The 18,975-nt window shown below is 41.5% G+C and overlaps 1 protein-coding gene and 1 long non-coding RNA gene across 2 annotated transcripts in view; one reads left to right on the forward strand and one right to left on the reverse strand.

Moving 5' to 3' along the window:
• LOC128696283 (CCN family member 2-like) overlaps positions 1-18,975 on the reverse strand; it is a 183,299-nt gene that overhangs the window by 16,254 nt on the left and 148,070 nt on the right. The window contains exon 3 of the mRNA XM_053787456.2: positions 6,032-6,239. Coding sequence (XP_053643431.1) covers positions 6,032-6,239 — 208 coding nt within the window. The remainder of the gene's footprint in view (positions 1-6,031; positions 6,240-18,975) is intronic.
• Positions 18,147-18,975, forward strand: part of LOC138853760 (uncharacterized) — a 265,120-nt gene continuing 264,291 nt past the window's right edge. Inside the window, exon 1 of the long non-coding RNA XR_011392909.1 lies at positions 18,147-18,273. This is a non-coding gene — a long non-coding RNA (uncharacterized lncRNA). The remainder of the gene's footprint in view (positions 18,274-18,975) is intronic.

Consider the following 18,975-nt stretch of genomic DNA (forward strand, 5'->3'; position numbering starts at 1 on the left):
TGAAATACACAAATAACCCGCACGTTGGAGAGAGAATCTTACGACGATTCAGTCTGATTTGGACTATTTACAAAATCACACAGAGAGAGGGATACTGGCTCCCTCTGTTGTGTTAATGTGACTTTGTAAATAGTCCAAGTAGGACTGAGACGTCGTCGTAAGCTTCTCTCTATGTGCTGATTATTTGTGTATTGTTCCAGTCACGGTATTGTGCCTTTTTTGTTCTTTAGTAACTGAAATACAGAAGACAAGGCGTGACAGCACGAGGGAAGTGTTCAGTTGGATTCAAGTTAAAATTGGTGTCCTGTGAGGGAAAAGTTCAACAGATAGGAGTATCGAGCAAGTACATGGTAACAATAGTTTGATTGCCGGCTACTTGTTAAGGTAAGGGAAGTCTAGCTCCCGCTATCCTCCCCCTTTTTCCCCCACCCCGAAAGTGATAGTTTGATTGCCGGCTGCTTGTTAAGGTAGGGTAAGTCTAGCTCCCGCTATCCCCCCCTTTTCTCCCCCCCCCCGAAAGGTGACGTGTGGGGCTCCGGTCAAACAGTAATCACTCGACTCACAGCTCCCAGCACTACTGTAAGTACACGCCTGCTCATATTTTAGTGGACTTATTGGTTGAAAGCTTCACTTTTGACCAATAATAAACTTAGTCCTTTCAGCCTTGACATCTCTTAAAGGTTTTAATAATTACCACATCTTTTAGGTATTGTACTTATCATGGAGAGTGATTTGTTAAGCAGTGGGTAACCTGTCTCTCTTTACAACTTGGAATGACAGATTGGGTCACCTGCCAACCAACGAGAAGAATTGATGGAGACAGACTGAAGTCCTGAGACGTCCCATGTTGTATCTACTTACCTGTGTACATGTATGCCATCGCTGGACGTAACCCCTCATCATTGCAGGGGTAAAGAACCTGCTTTCCTGTCATCTGGACTGATTATTCACGGTTATACTCGGTGAAGAACGAGCCGTTGGGTTGTCACCAACACCTGCAACCCCCCCCCCCACATCATCAGCAACGGCTACGATTTCTACAAGACGGTGTCAACCTCCACCAGACACCCCATTATCAATATATATATATATATATATATATATATATATATATATATATATATATATATATATATATATATATATATATATATATATATATTAGCGTTGAGTTCAAATGTCATTTTTTTTCATTTCATTTTTCATTTTTCTTTCCAATAGGATATACCTTTCATGTTTCCCTGTTTTATGTTTGCTTTAATAAATAATAAAGTGTTTATCTTTGTGAATTATTTCTTTTTCTATTCATTAATTTTCCTGAGGAGGAGCCAGCCTTGGTAATACTGTCTGAAGTTGTTACAGGGCTGAGTAAGCCTTCACATGTCCCTTAAGGATCAGCATTTGAGCCGTTACTTTTTATTACATCAGTAAATGACTTGCCGGATGGGATCGAATCCTATTCGTCGTTTTGTAGATAATGTAAAATATTAAGAACAAGATAGGACAGCGAGGATTTCCAGTAAGATTTAGATATGTTACAAGGATGGGTGGGCAAGTAAGTGGCTGCTGGAATTCAATCTAAATAAATGTAGCGTCGAGGAATTTGTTGAAGGGTGAGGAAGCTCGAATACGGAATACAGACAGGGAGGTTATAAATACAGGTATCACCGCTAAAGCCACATAAACCGCATAACTTATGTAAGCTGTAGCCTTCAGGAACCTTAACCAAAAACCTTTTAGGATTTTGTACACAACTTACGCCAGGCCCATCCTAGCAGAGACAAGGAGTATCTTTTGACAAGAGATTGACATCACTGTTTTCAGTAACACAAGAGAGTGACATCACTGTCTCCAGTCACACAAGGGAGTGATATCGCTGTGTTCATTAACACAAAAAAAATTAACGTCACTGTTGTCAGTAACGGGAGCGTGACAGTAACACCATAACACAGTAAGTATGAGTGTTTAATAACGTCAGAAGCCAACGATCTTTTATGCCAAAGGAGAAAGTTTTCAGGCGAGTTGACTGCAGTGGGCAAGGAGTAGCAGGGAAGTGGCTTCAACCTGTGAAGACCAGCAGGGATGTGGCTTGAACCTGTGAAGACCAGCAGGGATGTGGCTTCAGCCTGTGAAGACCAGCAAGGGTGTGGCTTCATCCAGTCAGTACCAACAGGGATGTGGCTTCATCCAGTCAGTACCAGCAAGGGTGTGGCTTCATCCAGTCAGTACCAGCAAGGGTGTGGCTTCATCCAGTCATTACCAGCAAGGGTGTGGCTTCATCCAGTCAGTACCAACAGGGATGTGGCTTCAACCTGTCAAGACCAGCAAGGGTGTGGGTTCATCCAGTCAGTACCAACAGGGATGTGGCTTCATCCAGTCAGTACCAACAGGGATGTGGCTTCATCCAGTCAGTACCAGCAAGGGTGTGGCTTCATCCAGTCAGTACCAGCAAGGGTGTGGCTTCATCCAGTCATTACCAGCAAGGGTGTGGCTTCATCCAGTCAGTACCAACAGGGATGTGGCTTCAACCTGTCAAGACCAGCAAGGGTGTGGGTTCATCCAGTCAGTACCAACAGGGATGTGGCTTCATCCAGTCAGTACCAACAGGGATGTGGCTTCATCCAGTCAGTACCAGCAAGGGTGTGGCTTCATCCAGTCAGTACCAGCAAGGGTGTGGCTTCATCCAGTCAGTACCAACAGGGATGTGGCTTCATCCAGTCAGTACCAGCAAGGGTGTGGCTTCATCCAGTCAGTACCAACAGGGATGTGGCTTCATCCAGTCAGTACCAGCAAGGGTGTGGCTTCATCCAGTCAGTACCAGCAGGGATGTGGCTTCATCCAGTCAGTGCCAGCAAGGATGTGGGTACGTCCACTCACGAGCCCATCAAAAAAAAGAAAAAAACTTTCCGAGAGGGTCCGGCACTGATACACAAGTGATGTTGGTAATTCATAAAACAACTCGGAAGTTTTACCATCATTTAGTAAGCCAGGACATGACACTATCAGCAGCGCTGAGGTCAAAAATCCTGCCATGGATGTTCAGTCTCAAGTTCTCCCTAATCCTTAAGATGAATCCTAACAGTCGGAGGCGATCTCTGGCTTATCGGTTGTCAGATAATGGCCTAACTTTGCTCCTCCGAGTGGCTAATGACTCAGCTGAGGCTCCCATAATCTAGATCAGGATAGATATTTAATGACGGGTAAATGAGAGAAAAAATATCGAGAGAGGATACTTCGATATTTTAGAGACTTGTCACTTACGGATATTTTTTGTTAATTTATTCGTGTCTGTAAATATTCGTTTTGGCATAAATGAACTTACCTTATTCCTCAACTTTAACTAAAACTAAATCGATTACTAATCCGTCCGAAGCATATCAATGTAGTAATGAAACTTGTAAAACTTATGTATGTGGTGAAGCTCTTAAAACCGTGACTGTGACTTGTAAGACGCAGACTCTAGCTCACTTAAAGAAAATAATCCATACGAAAGAAAATTAATCCTAAGCAAGCGTTTGGATTTTACCTCAGCTGAAGAACGTCTGTGAAGCGACGATGGATATGTATTATTGCATTTATTAGTAATGTTATATTTTATAATTTTTAAGTAATTATCTGACGTTAATATAACCTAACCACCCTTAAGATAACCTAACCTAACCTAACCTAACCTAACCTAACCTAACCTAACCTAACCTAACCTAACCTAACCTAACCACCCTTAAGATAACCTAACCTAACCTAACCTAACCTAACCTAACCTAACCTAACCTAACCTAACCTAACCTAACCACCCTTAAGATAACCTAAGTAGCTTATACAAACAGAGCAACTTTAGCAAATACGTACAATATATATATATATATATATATATATATATATATATATATATATATATATATATATATATATATATATATATATATATACTAAATGATGGTTAAGGAAGAATTAGAACCAAATAAAATACCATAACATTATAAGAGAATATAATAATTTGTTTGCTTTTCTTAAAAATAGAAATCTTGTGCTGAGGAAAAGTTGGCAATCATCTTCCAACTTTCGTAGATAAGAGTGAACACAGAGACAGAAAGTTAAGCTGCAGCCAGAGAATGCTCCAGCAACTCTGACCAGCGATAAACGACAAGCGAGGAGAAGTTACCAACACACACTACATGTAGCGTTGCGTCGGCACTCAACTCGCTGTAGATAAATGGTTCAGAGAACCGATAAGTTGATAAACATGTGCAACACTTGGGTATCTTTATTGTGGAAACGTTTCGCCCCACAGGGGCTTCATCAGTCCAGTACAAAGAACAGTGAAGATCGTAAGGAGATTCAGGTAATCAGTCCCTCAGCCTGGAGTCGATGTAAACAGTCCATCAGTCATGATATGAATACAGCATATGTACGAAGAAGTGGCTTATATATTGCAGACAGGTAAGGTGAAGCAGTTGTAGGCGGTATCACCTTGGACAAATCCACAGGTGGAAGTAGATCAATAGTGCAAGAGGCTGCACATGTGTCTAAATTATCAACTCACCTAACAACTCACCTCGCGGTGAGTACGTCAGGAGAAATATTCAGTGAAGAACAATAACAGTTTACCCAATGAGAACCTACTGTTCTGCACAACATTTCAGAGTTCACTGGAAACAGGTTCTAAGTTTATTAATAATGATGGTTCAGGGGAAAATAGTTAAAAGTGGACACACTAATTGAAAATAAAAATCTCTGAGCATATGTATTAAATCGGATCCTGAGAGAATAATTGAAATTAAAATATCTGAGCTTGTGTATTAAATCGGATCCTGAGAGAATATGTTGAATAACAAGGATAAACAATAATTGACTTAGGCGTTAGCAGCAAAAAAAAAAAAAAAAAAGAAAAGAAACTCAGTTTAGAAAAGCAAAGACATGTAGACACGGTAAGCTTCAATGACATGTATTCATAAGAAACCTCAAGGACATGCAGACAGGGTAAGCTTCAAGGACATGTAGACAGGGCAAGCTTCAATGATATGTATTCATAAGAAACCTCAAGGACATGTAGACATAGCAAGCGTCGATGACATGAAGACAGAACAAGCCTCAGAGACATGTAGACAGAACAAGCCTCAGAGACATGTAGACAGAACAAGCCTCAGAGACATGTAGACAGAACAAGCCTCAGAGACATGTAGACAGAACAAGCCTCAGAGACATGTAGACAGAACAAGCCTCAGAGACATGTAGACAGAACAAGCCTCAGAGACATGAAGACAGAACAAGCCTCAGAGACATGTAGACAGAACAAGCCTCAGAGACATGTAGACAGAACAAGCCTCAGAGACATGTAGACAGAACAAGACAACACTAAAACAAATGAGAACTCGCTCAATAAGAGGTTTATCATGATAAAGCTTTCGAAAACGACGTTTTATAAAACAAAGGTCAACTTACTACCTCTGTTCAGTTGTATCTCCCATGAAGACACAGGACTCAACTTGACAGAGGTGGCGCGTGGAATAAGCACACAAGGATCACCTTGACTGGTACCAGTGAGGTGATATTTGGTACGTAAACACAGGACTCACCTTGACAGAGGTGGCGCGTGGAATAAGCACACAAGGATCACCTTGACTGGTACCAGCGAGGTGATATTTGGTACGTAAACACAGGACTCACCTTGACAGAGGTGGCGCGTGGAATAAGCACACAAGGATCACCTTGACAGGTACCAGTGAGGTGATATTTGGTACGTAAACACAGGACTCACCTTGACAGAGGTGGCGCGTGGAATAAGCACACAAGGATCACCTTGACTGGTACCAGTGAGGTGATATTTGGTACGTAAACACAGGACTCACCTTGACAGAGGTGGCGTGTGGAATAAGCACACAAGGATCACCTTGACAGGTACCAGTGAGGTGATATTTGGTACGTAAACACAGAACTCACCTTGACAGAGATGGAGCGTGGAATAAGCACACAAGGATCACCTTGACAGGTACCAGTGAGGTGATATTTGGTACGTAAACACAGGACTCACCTTGACAGATACCCGTGAGGTCCTGGGTGGTGTTGTAGACGCACGTGAGGTTTTTTGAAGCATCGCACAGAGTGGCACCGTCACAGGGTTCCTCTGCCTGTCTGGCACACTGTAGGCAGCAGTCACACCCGTCCCGTATCAGAGGAACTCCTGGTCCGCACTCCGGCACAGTGCCACAGCCGCAGGGGTACACACAGTGGGCCCGGATCTGCAAGGATACACAGAAAAACACAATAAATATTCGTATAATTACACGCAGTGGATGCTGAGTTCCACGGCGATCATACACACAGTGGGTAATAACATGGTAATTCATAATTTTTTTATGAAACACACACACACACACACACACACACACACACACACACACACACACACACACACACACACACACACACACACACACACATCTTCCTTTCCACTCTACGACACATTCACTCCTTCACTCCATCATTCCTTGCAGCTGTATTTCCTTGGACAAACACTGTTCTCTATTTCCTCCTCAGTCTCAGCCAGCAAACTGTTATTTCTTCTCCCTTTCATCTCCCTAAACCTTAGTTGTACTCTCTCGCTCCCTCCTACCTCACCTACACCTGTACTGCCTTCCATCTCCCACTACCTCTAATGTTTCACCTCCCACGACCTCTACTGCATTCCACCTCCCACGACCTCTAATGTATTTCACTTCCAACGACCTGTACTGAATTCCACCTCCCACGACCGGTATTAAACTCTCCCTCTACCCTTGCATCTCCCTCTCACTCTGCTCCACGTCCCAGGAATCCTCTTAACTCCCACAGGCAGGCGGCAACTCGTGCTGGTGACAATAGGCAAATTAACCCGTGTTCCCCACAATAATCTAACTATATACAAACAGGAGCCCTGGCAGCAGGGAACCACTGAACCATTAAGGCGACACCTTTGATGACCCGAATGTAGCACACGGTGTTTCGGACCTGTGTGTTCCTGCTACAACACTGTTGGACACGGGTATTACTGCTGCAGCAGTCTTGGACACCACGTGTGTTCCTGTTGCAGCAGTCTTGGATACATTTGTTCCTGCTGAAGAAGTCTTGGACACACACACACACACACACACACACACACACACACACACACACACACCAGCCCAGACTTGAATTGGGACTACGTTTCACTCTGCATCAAGCTTTATTAAGGTATAACAACTTGATAAAGCTCCACACAGAGCGAAACGTTTGTCAACAAGGCATTTTACCACTGAGATATTTGAATAATTTCGACAATAGATGAAGTCCCTATTGGACGAGACGTTTTCTCAGTAAAATACCATAAACAGCATATTGACTTAGTCACATACCTATCGGTATTTTCTACCATTCACAGAGGGAGAAACGTTGTTCAAGTAAAAGAAAATCATGTGTACCTTGTGAGTTTATATCTGACGACAGTGACGACACTTTCTGCCTCTCGCAGCTGTCATGGGTACACCATGCAAGAATAACTCGAATGACTGTCACTATTATTATTAATAATAATAATAATAATAATAATAATAATAATAATAATAATAATAATAGAAGTAGTAGTAGAAATAGTAATAGTAGTAGTAGCAGCAGTCGTATGTCACATGTAATTGATAAATCCGTAATGATTGTAAAGTGTTTTGGGGCTGTAAGGACGAATTGCTTCGTTATACGACGCCGTATAACTAATACTCACTGACCACCTTAAAGTATATACAAATAAGAGTTTCTTAGTTTGTATATAGGAGCAAAGGTATAATATATTGTATATCAAAGCATGATTTTTCTTATTTTTGCATATACTACAGGAGTTTTGTGTGTGTGTGTGTGTATATATAAGAATGAGTTCTTTATTTTGTGTACAGAAGGAAGAGTTTCAGGTTTCCAATCCTTTGGTAATATTATTCCCAATTGCAATGATTTCGTGTTTTTATTTTAATAGAGTAGCAAACTCCAACGACTCACAAACACGCATACACACATACAGAGACAGACACGCAGTTAGGAGCACAACAAAACTCAGATACACACCGTAGGCTTACAGCCGTACAGACACGCACACTAACAGACATAGACAAACTGTAACCACATCATATTCCCCCTTCCTCAAATATGCAAAGCAAAATAAATAATATTGAAGGAAAACAACAGCAAGAATATTACACAAGTTGCTTATTAAACAGAACTGCAGTTTATGGTAATGTTGACCCAAGCGTTAATTATGGAAGAGGAGGAGGAGGAGGAGGAGGAGGAGGAGGGAGCAGGTGGAGGGAGCAGGTGGATAAAAGTAAGAGAGGAACAGCAGGAGAAAGAGGAGTATATAGGGAAAGAAAGGGGAGAAAAGGAAGAAAATTGCGTGAAGAATTTTCAATTCTTCGTTATGGGTCAAATTGAAAGCAATTTGTGAGGACGTATGAAGAAGGGGTAATGACTGTAAATATAATATCAAACAGAAGCGGAGAGGGAAGAGGCAAGGAGAAAACTCTGCATGACAAACACACATGATAAGTAGACCCCGGCAATTAACACCCTAGAGAGGAGAACCAAGCAGAGAGAATGAGAGAACTCAATACTCCAGCGGAGAGTAATGGTCGTTGGACAAGATAAACATTACTTGTGGCGGGGGAACCTGTGTTATTGTCTGGTAATGAGACACAACCAGATGGATGGAGTAACAATTTCGTTATCTTAGATAGTACTCTCGTTGGATTTGCATGAACATGGCGTCTTCTGGAGTGAAGGTCTTTGTGTAACAGACATGTTGGATGTGTTGGTGCCTCTTGTTGCAGACATGTTGGATGTACTGGTGCTTCTTCTTACAGACACGGTGAATATTGGATACAATGATGCCTACTGGCTAGAAGTTCCTAAGAGACTGGTGCCCTGAAGCTGGTGAAAGGCTGTCAGTTCAAGGAAGCAGAGCTACCACATCAACCCCATCCTTCCTCTTCCCCAGTCGTAGGTGGTATCACATTTGACAAATTCAAATGTGATGCCTAAAGGTTAAGTAAGTGAAGAATTTCCTGTATTAAGAGCCCAGATGTTGCTGTGTCTGACAGGAATGTAAATGAGTGGACTGATTATATCGACTCAAGGCTGAGGGACTGATTAGCCCAAACTCCGCCTCATATATAATGTATATATTTATATTTATATATATATGACTATATATGAATATATATATATATATATATATATATATATATATATATATATATATATATATATATATATATATATATATATATATATATATATATATTTATAGTCATATTAAACCTAACAAACCAAAATAAACCTGTGTCGTCAACTTTCGTAATATATTGATAAGTAAAATAAAATATCAAGATAACTTAATCCAGTTTTAGATCTTTATTTTATAATAACATTAATATAATTCTTTATTGAGTATCCCCCATACTGGTGAAGATCTTTTAATCCGAGGAATTAGCGCTACCCCTCCCCTTCCTGGGATCATACCCGATTACCTGCCTTTTCCCGGGCACTAAATGACCCCTATTGGTTTCGCGCTTCGCCACGAGTAAAACAAAAACAATAAATACGATGTGTAGTGTAAAACATTCTAGCACTAAAAGTTTCTCTTATGTAAAAGTTTCTCTTATGTAAAAGTTTCTCTTATATAATTTGATTTAATAATTTGCAAATGAAAGTTCGGTGTATCTCCCAGTTTGTCAGATTTATTTAAACTTTAACTTTATCTGACATGTTGAAGTTTTAGTGATAAACTCAAGCAAAATTGTTAAAAATAATTATTTTGATTAATTATTACAAGTTCGTCTGTGTCATTCACAGTTGTTGTAGGTTCGTCTGTGTCAGTCACAGTTGTTGTAGGTCCGTCTGTGTCAGTCACAGTTGTTGTAGGTCCGTCTGTGTCAGTCACAGTTGTTGTAGGTCCGTCTGTGTCAGTCACAGTTGTTGTAGGTCCGTCTGTGTCAGTCACAGTTGTTGTAGGTCCGTCTGTGTCAGTCACAGTTGTTGTAGGTCCGTCTGTGTCAGTCACAGTTGTTGTAGGTCCGTCTGTGTCAGTCACAGTTGTTGTAGGTCCGTCTGTGTCAGTCACAGTTGTTGTAGGTCCGTCTGTGTCAGTCACAGTTGTTGTAGGTCCGTCTGTGTCAGTCACAGTTGTTGTAGGTCCGTCTGTGTCAGTCACAGTTGTTGTAGGTCCGTCTGTGTCAGTCACAGTTGTTGTAGGTCTGTCTGTGTCAGTCACAGTTGTTGCAGGTCCGTCTGTGTCACAGTTGTTGTAGGTCCGTCTGTGTCAGTCACAGTTGTTGTAGGTCCGTCTGTATCAGTCACAGTTGCTGCAGGTCCGTCTGTGTCAGTCACAGTTGTTGTAGGTCCGTCTGTGTCAGTCACAGTTGTTGCATGTCCGTCTGTGTCAGTCACAGTTGTTGTAGGTCCGTCTGTGTCAGTCACAGTTGTTGCATGTCCGTCTGTGTCAGTCACAGTTGTTGCAGGTCCGTCTGTGTCACAGTTGTTGTAGGTCCGTCTGTGTCAGTCACAGTTGTTGCAGGTCCGTCTGTGTCACAGTTGTTGTAGGTCCGTCTGTGTCAGTCACAGTTGTTGTAGGTCCGTCTGTGTCACAGTTGTTGCAGGTCCGTCTGTGTCAGTCACAGTTGTTGTAGGTCCGTCTGTGTCACAGTTGTTGTAGGTCCGTCTGTGTCAGTCACAGTTGTTGTAGGTCCGTCTGTGTCAGTCACAGTTGTTGTAGGTCCGTCTGTGTCAGTCACAGTTGTTGCAGGTCCGTCTGTGTCAGTCACAGTTGTTAGGTAAGACACATATGCAACAGTCAGGTATCTTTATTCCGAAACGTTTCGCCTACACAGTAGGCTTCTTCAGTCGAGTACAGAAAAGTTGATAGAAGCAGAAGATACTTGAAGACGATGTAATCAGTCCATCACCCTTAAAGTTTTGAGGTGGTCAGTCCCTCAGTCTGGAGAAGAGCATTGTTCCGTTTCAGACAACGGAACAATGCTCTTCTCCAGACTGAGGGACTGACCACCTCAAAACTTTAAGGGTGATGGACTGATTACATCGTCTTCAAGTATCTTCTGCTTCTATCAACTTTTCTGTACTCGACTGAAGAAGCCTACTGTGTAGGCGAAACGTTTCGGAATAAAGATACCTGACTGTTGCATATGTGTCTTACCTAACAATCTGTCGGTATTTTATACCATTTTAATGTTCAGTCAGTCACAGTTGTTGCAGGTCCGTCTGTGTCAGTCACAGTTGTGGCAGGTCCGTCTGTGTCAGTCACAGTTGTTGCAGGTCCGTCTGTGTCAGTCACAGTTGTTGCAGGTCCGTCTGTGTCAGTCACAGTTGTTGCAGGTCCGTCTGTGTCAGTCACAGTTGTTGCAGGTCCGTCTGTGTCAGTCACAGTTGTTGCAGGTCCGTCTGTGTCAGTCACAGTTGTTGCAGGTCCGTCTGTGTCAGTCATAGCTGTTGCAGGTCCGTCTGTGTCAGTCACAGTTGTGGCAGGTCCGTCTGTGTCAGTCATAGCTGTTGCAGGTCCGTCTGTGTCAGTCACAGTTGTGGCAGGTCCGTCTGTGTCACAGTTGTGGCAGGTCCGTCTGTGTCACAGTTGTGGCAGGTCCATCTGTGTCAGCCATAGCTTTTGCAGGTCCTTCTGTGTCAGTTACAGCTGTTGCAGGTCCGTCTGTGTCAGTTACAGCTGTTGCAGGTCCGTCTGTGTCCGTTATAGCTGTTGCAGGTCCGTCTGTGTCAGTCACAGTTAACATAAGAACATAAGAAAGGAGGAACACTGCAGGAGGCCTACTGGCCCATACTAAGCAGGTCCTTTACAATTCATCCCACTAACAAAACATTTGCCCAACCCAATTTTCAATGCCACCCAAGAAATAAGCTCTGATGTGAAAGTCCCACTCAAATCCAACCCCTCCCACTCATGTACTTATCCAACCTAGATTTGAAACTACCCAAAGTCCCAGCCTCAATAACCCAACTAGGTAGACTGTTCCACTCATCAACTACCCTATTTCCAAACCAATACTTTCCTATGTCCTTTCTAAATCTAAACTTATCTAATTTAAATCCATTACTGCGCGTTCTCTCTTGGAGAGACATCCTCAAGACCTTATTAATATCCCCTTTATTAATACCTATCTTCCACTTATACACTTCGATCAGGTCTCCCCTCATTCTTCGTCTAACAAGTGAATGTAACTTAAGAGTCTTCAATCTTTCTTCATAAGGAAGATTTCTGATGCTATGTATTAATTTAGTCATCCTACGCTGAATGTTTTCTAACGAATTTATGTCCATTTTGTAATACGGAGACCAGAACTGAGCTGCATAATCAAGGTGAGGCCTTACTAATGATGTATAGAGCTGCAGTATGACCTCTGGACTTCTGTTGCTTACACTTCTTGATATAAATCCCAGTAATCTATTTGCCTTATTACGTACGCTTAGGCATTGCTGTCTTGGTTTAAGGTTGCTGCTCACCATAACCCCCAAGTCCTTTTCGCAATCTGTATGGCTAAGTTCTACATCATTTAATTTATAAGTACTAGGGTTATGGGCACTCCCAAGCTTCAGAACCTTGCATTTATCTACATTGAACTGCATCTGCCACTTTTCTGACCAAGAATAGAGTTTGTTTAAATCCTCCTGAAGTTCCCTAACATCTACGTTTGAATCAATTATCCTACCTATCTTTGTGTCATCGGCGAATTTGCTCATATCACTAGTAATTCCCTCATCAAGATCATTGATATATATTATAAACAACAACGGGCCCAAGACTGATCCCTGTGGAACGCCACTTGTTACAGATCCCCACTCGGATTTAACCCCATTTATGGACACTCTCTGCTTCCTGTCAGTGAGCCATGACTCGATCCACGAGAGCACTTTTCCCCCAATGCCATGAGCTGCCACTTTCTTTAACAGTCTATGGTGCGGAACTCTATCAAAAGCCTTACTAAAATCTAAGTAAATAATATCAAATTCTTTATTGTGGTCAACAGCCTCAAAAGCTTTACTGAAGAAAGTTAATAAATTAGTTAGACAAGACCGGCCTCTTGTGAATCCATGCTGAGTATCATTAATCAAGCTATGCTTATCGAGATGGCTTCTTATAATCTCAGCTATAATTGACTCTAGTAATTTGCCTACAATTGAGGTCAGGCTTATTGGGCGGTAATTTGACGGTAACGACTTGTCCCCTGTTTTAAAAATAGGAGTTACATTAGCCATCTTCCACATATCAGACACTACACCTGTTTGAAGAGATAAATTAAAAATATTAGTTAATGGTTCACAGAGTTCCATTTTGCATTCCTTAAGAACTCTTGAAAAAACCTCATCAGGACCCGGCGACTTATTTTGCTTCAGTCTGTCTATCTGCCTCACAACCATCTCACTAGTGACTGTGATGTTACATAATTTATCTTCTAGCCCACTGTAAAAATTAATTACTGGAATATTGTTAGTGTCTTCCTGTGTAAAAACTGAGAGAAAATAATTATTTAAAATCAAGCACATTTCATTCTCATTGTCAGTAAGGTGCCCATAGTTATTTTTAAGGGGACCTATCTTATCTCTAACTTTTGTTCTATAGACCTGGAAAAAACTTTTTGGGTTAGTTTTAGAATCCCTAGCAACTTTAATTTCATAGTCCCTTTTAGCTTTTCTTATCCCCTTTTTAATGTCCCTCTTAATGTCAATATACTGATTCATAAGATGACCCTCACCTCTTTTGATACGCCTATAAATTCCTTTCTTATGCCCTAGTAGATATTTGAGCCTATTATTCATCCATTTTGGGTCATTTCTATTTGATCTAATTTCTTTATATGGGATAAACGCTCTTTGAGCAGCATGTATAGTGTTCAGAAAACTGTCATATTGATAGCTCTCTTCGTTACCCCAGTCAACATATGATAAGTGTTCTATAAGCCCATCGTAATCTGCTAAGCGAAAATCTGGGACTGTTACTGAGTTATCGCTACTATCGTACTTCCATTCAATGCTAAATGTAATTGATTTGTGGTCGCTAGCACCCAGTTCCTCTGAAATTTCTAAATTATTAACAAGGGATTCATTGTTTGCCATAACTAAGTCAAGCAGGTTATTTCCCCTTGTAGGTTCTGTCACAAACTGCTTCAAAAAACAATCCTGAAATACTTCTAAGAAGTCGTACGATTCTAAATTCCCAGTCAAGAAATTCCAATCAACATGACTAAAGTTAAAGTCTCCTAGAATTACTACATTATCGTGCCTTGTGGTCTTAACAATTTCCTCCCATAGTAGTTTCCCTTGGTCCCTATCTAAGTTAGGGGGACGGTATGTCGCTCCTAAAATCAGTTTTTTATGCCCCTCTGAAAATTCTATCCAAACAGACTCTGTATGTGTTACTTCAGACTTAATACCCGTTTTTATGCAACAGTTCAAGCGATCTCGGACATACAATGCCACCCCACCCCCCCTCCCAATACTTCTATCTTCTTGGAACAATTTAAAACCCTGAATATGACATTCCGCAGGCATGTCCCGACTTTTTGAATTAAACCACGTCTCAGTTAAGGCAAATACATCAATGTTACCTACACTAGCAACTAATCTCAACTCGTCCATCTTATTCCTAGCACTACGGCAATTAGCATAATAAACATTGAAAGACTCTCCTTTCTCTTTACCCTTCCTGCTCATTTCTATTTTTCTACTAAACCTATTACTGTCCTTATCACCCAAGGTCCCTGGCTTTTCAATATCTATCTCGTTCTTATTATTACTAGTTCCCCTAGAACTCGTAATATTACTACACTGGGACTTCACTGTTTTCCTGCCAAAACCCATACCACTAACTATTCCTAGTTTAAAGTCCTAACTGCTCCCTCCACTGCAGTTGCCAGTGCTCCCACCCCACACCTAGATAAGTGAACCCCATCCCTAGCATACATGTCATTTCTGCCATAGAAGAGGTCCCAGTTGTCAATGAATGTTACCGCATTTTCCTTACAGTATTTGTCCAGCCAGCAATTGACACCAATTTGAAAGTTAAGACACATGTGCAACATCTGGATATCTTTATTGTAGTAGACGTTTCGCCATCCAGTGGCTTTATCAATACAGATTCTAGGACATAATAGGAAGACAGTAGAACTATATACAAAAGATGAGGTAATCAGTAATTGTATATAGTTCTACTGTCTTCCTATTATGTCCTAGAATCTGTATTGATAAAGCCACTGGATGGCGAAACGTCTACTACAATAAAGATATCCAGATGTTGCACATGTGTCTTAACTTTCATATTGTCGGTATTTTATACCTTTCTTGCACAATTGACACCAATTGCCCTGGACAACCATTCACTTCCAACTCCCCTCCTTGGCAAAATACCACATATGAGAGGGTTCCCACCCTTACTTCTAATTATTTCTATTGCTGACCTATACCTGCTAATCAGGTCCTCACTCCTACGTCTGCCAACATCGTTGCCTCCAGCACTGAGACAGATAATAGGATTGCTCCCATTACCTCTCATGATGTCATCCAGACGGCTAACAATATCCTCCATCCCAGCCCCAGGAAAGCAAACTCTCTGTCTCCTACTCCTGTCCTTCAAGCAGAACGCCCTATCCATATACCTAACTTGGCTATCCCCAACAACAACAATATTCTTACCTTCCTTAATGTCTTTCGTCGTGTCGTTCCCAGTAGTCAACTCACATTCGTCCGGTAGCACTGAGAATGTATTGGATGTTTCCACAACAGTTTCCACGGCAGTCTCTTTCCTCTTCATCGTTTCTACCTTTCCATTCGTCTTCTTGATCGTCAACTTCTTTCCCTGCTGTCCAGCCACTGACCAGTTTCCCTTCTTGACCTGAGGACTCAAAACAGGAGGACTACTACGAATCTTCTTGTTCTCCTCGGTCAATCGCCGAATTTCCAAATTCGCCAACCTCAATTCTTCCTTAAGCTGTTGGTAAAGTTGCTCGATGGAGGGCATCTTGCTTCAATTCTAGGTCCGTCTGTGTCAGTCACAGCTCTTACAAGTCTGTCTCCGTCATCTACAACTGTTGTAGGTTTGTCTCCGTCTCCCTTAGCAACAACTGATGTAGGTTCGTTTGTCAGCTTCAGCTGTTGCAGGTCCGTCTCCGTCAGCTACGGCTGTTGCAGGTCCGTCTCCATCAGCTACGGCTGTTGCAGGTCCGTCTCCGTCAGCTACGGCTGTTGCAGGTCCGTCTCCGTCAGCTACGGCTGTTGCAGGTCCTGAGAAGTATTTCATCTATGTATATTTAGAAGAAATACAGAACATTGCATTTTAGCTCGCATGTCGACAAGTTAAAATTACACTTAAATCTTCCAAACTTTCAATTACATTACTTGTGTCTAATGTTGGAGAATATAACATTAATTTGTGGAAATTATTGCTGTTGTTCTTGCCAGCTTACTAAGTTTAAAGCCTATCGGCCGTACGAGGGTCATTAAGGCTGCACGTAAACTGTACACCTCAAGTCAAGGGTACTATCAACAATGTACACATAAAAGGCCGTACTTACGACCTTCTTGTGTACTGAAAGGAAACTCAGAGCCTCTGAAAAAATAATTATTATATATGAGCAATACTGATATACTCAGGACGAAACTCTAAAACACTTATCCAAGGAAGGGCAGAACAGCTCCATTCCTTGGATCAAGTGCCCCTCACCGGCTTCAAGGAACCTCCTGTGAGGGGAAAATATGTACGAATGAAGAAATGAGAAGAAACGTTTTTAAATTTCCAGGAGGGACAACACCGCCGGAGACCTGGACTTTGACATCTGTGGAATATCTTCCCCATTTTTCAGTGGCCCTCTCCAGGAGGAAGATCATGCTCTAAGGAACTGGGCTTGCTCTCCTCTTTCTTGGCTCGAACCTGATTGCCTTCCATTCCGTAGGAGCTGTATGATGCCTAAGGGCTTGGCACTTACCGCTAAATAATAATAATAATAATAATAATAATTTAGTTTATTGGTACACTAGTTACTTCTTACAGGGAAGAACACATATACTGAGGGTGGGGAGGGGAATGTATATCTTATATCCCAATTTTAGGGATTAAATGATTTTGATAATGTTGGTGAACAGATCACTGCAGCGTTAATAACCCTCGTTTAATCGGCAGCATTTAAACCCAATTAAACAGCCAACCAACTCTGCCAGCTTAGCATTTTGACTAAGCTTTCGAACGCCATTTTATTTACCAGGCTGCGGATACTCTGCGCCTTGGGAACAGTGGATCACCCATTCTTGTATCACCAGTAAAACCCAGGCAGATTTGAGTGTATTCTGGTGCGTCTGAGACACAACCTTGCTACACGTGTGACGGCATTCTTAAATTTATTTGTGGTTTAATGTATCTTTTTATCGGCTTATGTAACATAACACAAAAATTAATGCTTATAATGTTTCTGGAGTTTTCAAATTCTGACGAGAATAAAATAAGAGAATTGACGCAAAAGAATAAGAATATTATTATTATTATTATTATTATTATTATTATTATTATTATTATAAAGCACGCGCAAAACAGGTATGGCTTATATAAATAAGAATAGGTTGGTAATCAGACCTACTAAGGAGATAATTTCTCTGCTCGATTTCAAGGCAGCTAGGTCCGCCTTTCCTGTTGGAGAAAGAATTATCTTTTCTGTAACCTGCTAGATGCAGTATTTGAGCTCCGGACACCGGGAAGTAGAGGTTAACACGCCTTATGTCGTCATGGTCACTAACAACAACGACAACTTACAAATTTATGTAAAAGATGAGTATATATAAAGAGCTTCGAGAGTTCAAAACCAATGCTGATTGTAAGACCTCATCTTGTTGGCAACACTGCCGATATCGCCAATATCGTAAATTTCGTCGCTGTTTTTACATTGTTACATAAATACGCAGTTCCTAATTACTCTCATCAAGACATAATAAAGTATTATAATCAACACAATTCATTTAAGAATACAATGAGACAAAAACACTCGTAAAACAAACGAGAGACTTTGATTTGGCTTCGAACTGATGTTCGATGTTCGAGCAAGTTTGTCAACAGTTCCAAGAGTAAGACAACTCTGCTTCTGCTGGCAGTAATTAAGGTACAAGATGGTGCACTGTGAGGCGAGTGTGTTGTGAGGACTGAAAGAAAAAAGAGAACTAATTAGAGTTCCGCGAAATAAACCAACGCTGGAGCAACCAGTTAATGTGGAAGAGGTGAGTGAGCTGGCTCTAGGAGTGACCAAAGTGAGATATCGGTTCTAACTGAAAAGAGCCTAGATTTACTAGCTGTTATCTTTCTCTTAAGTTATCCCTCGCCTCGTTAATTTACGTGCTTTATTTTTCTACCCTTCTTTGGCAAGGGGTGGATAGGTCCTTGATGCTGGTAAAGGGCTCTTGATTCGAGGAATTAAACGACTCATTTCCCGTGGGATTTCTGAACCTTTACACGTTTAGCGCTTCCCTGTAAATATAATTTTCTATCACACTACTGTGATGCATTTCAGAAGTTATTATTAAGTTCGAAATCACGCGTCAAAATGTATGGGTCACACAGCACTGAAAGGATTATAACGCTGAAGATAAAAGATAAAAAAAAAACAATATACTGGGCGGAAAATTCCAATAAAGGCTCTCGCTTGACGCTGTGTCGTTGCAAGGGAGTTTTTCCTGTGTTGACTGACACCCTCTTCACTCGCTACTGTGAACACGACACGCCACTGTATATACGGGGTGAGGGTGTATGACACTACGTAATACAGCGAGAGGTGTAAGTCGCTGTGTTTATTCACCGAGTTTATTCTAAATCATCCCATTTTTCGTATTAGTGTTCGTTGTTAATGAAGAGTCTCGGGGGGCAGTGGTATGGTATGGTTTGTTTGCATTCGTGTTATTACGATTTCGTGAGTCATGGTTTGC

This window comes from Cherax quadricarinatus, chromosome 39 (assembly GCF_038502225.1).
Source record: "Cherax quadricarinatus isolate ZL_2023a chromosome 39, ASM3850222v1, whole genome shotgun sequence".
In the NCBI taxonomy this organism is placed as follows: Eukaryota; Metazoa; Arthropoda; class Malacostraca; order Decapoda; family Parastacidae; genus Cherax; species Cherax quadricarinatus.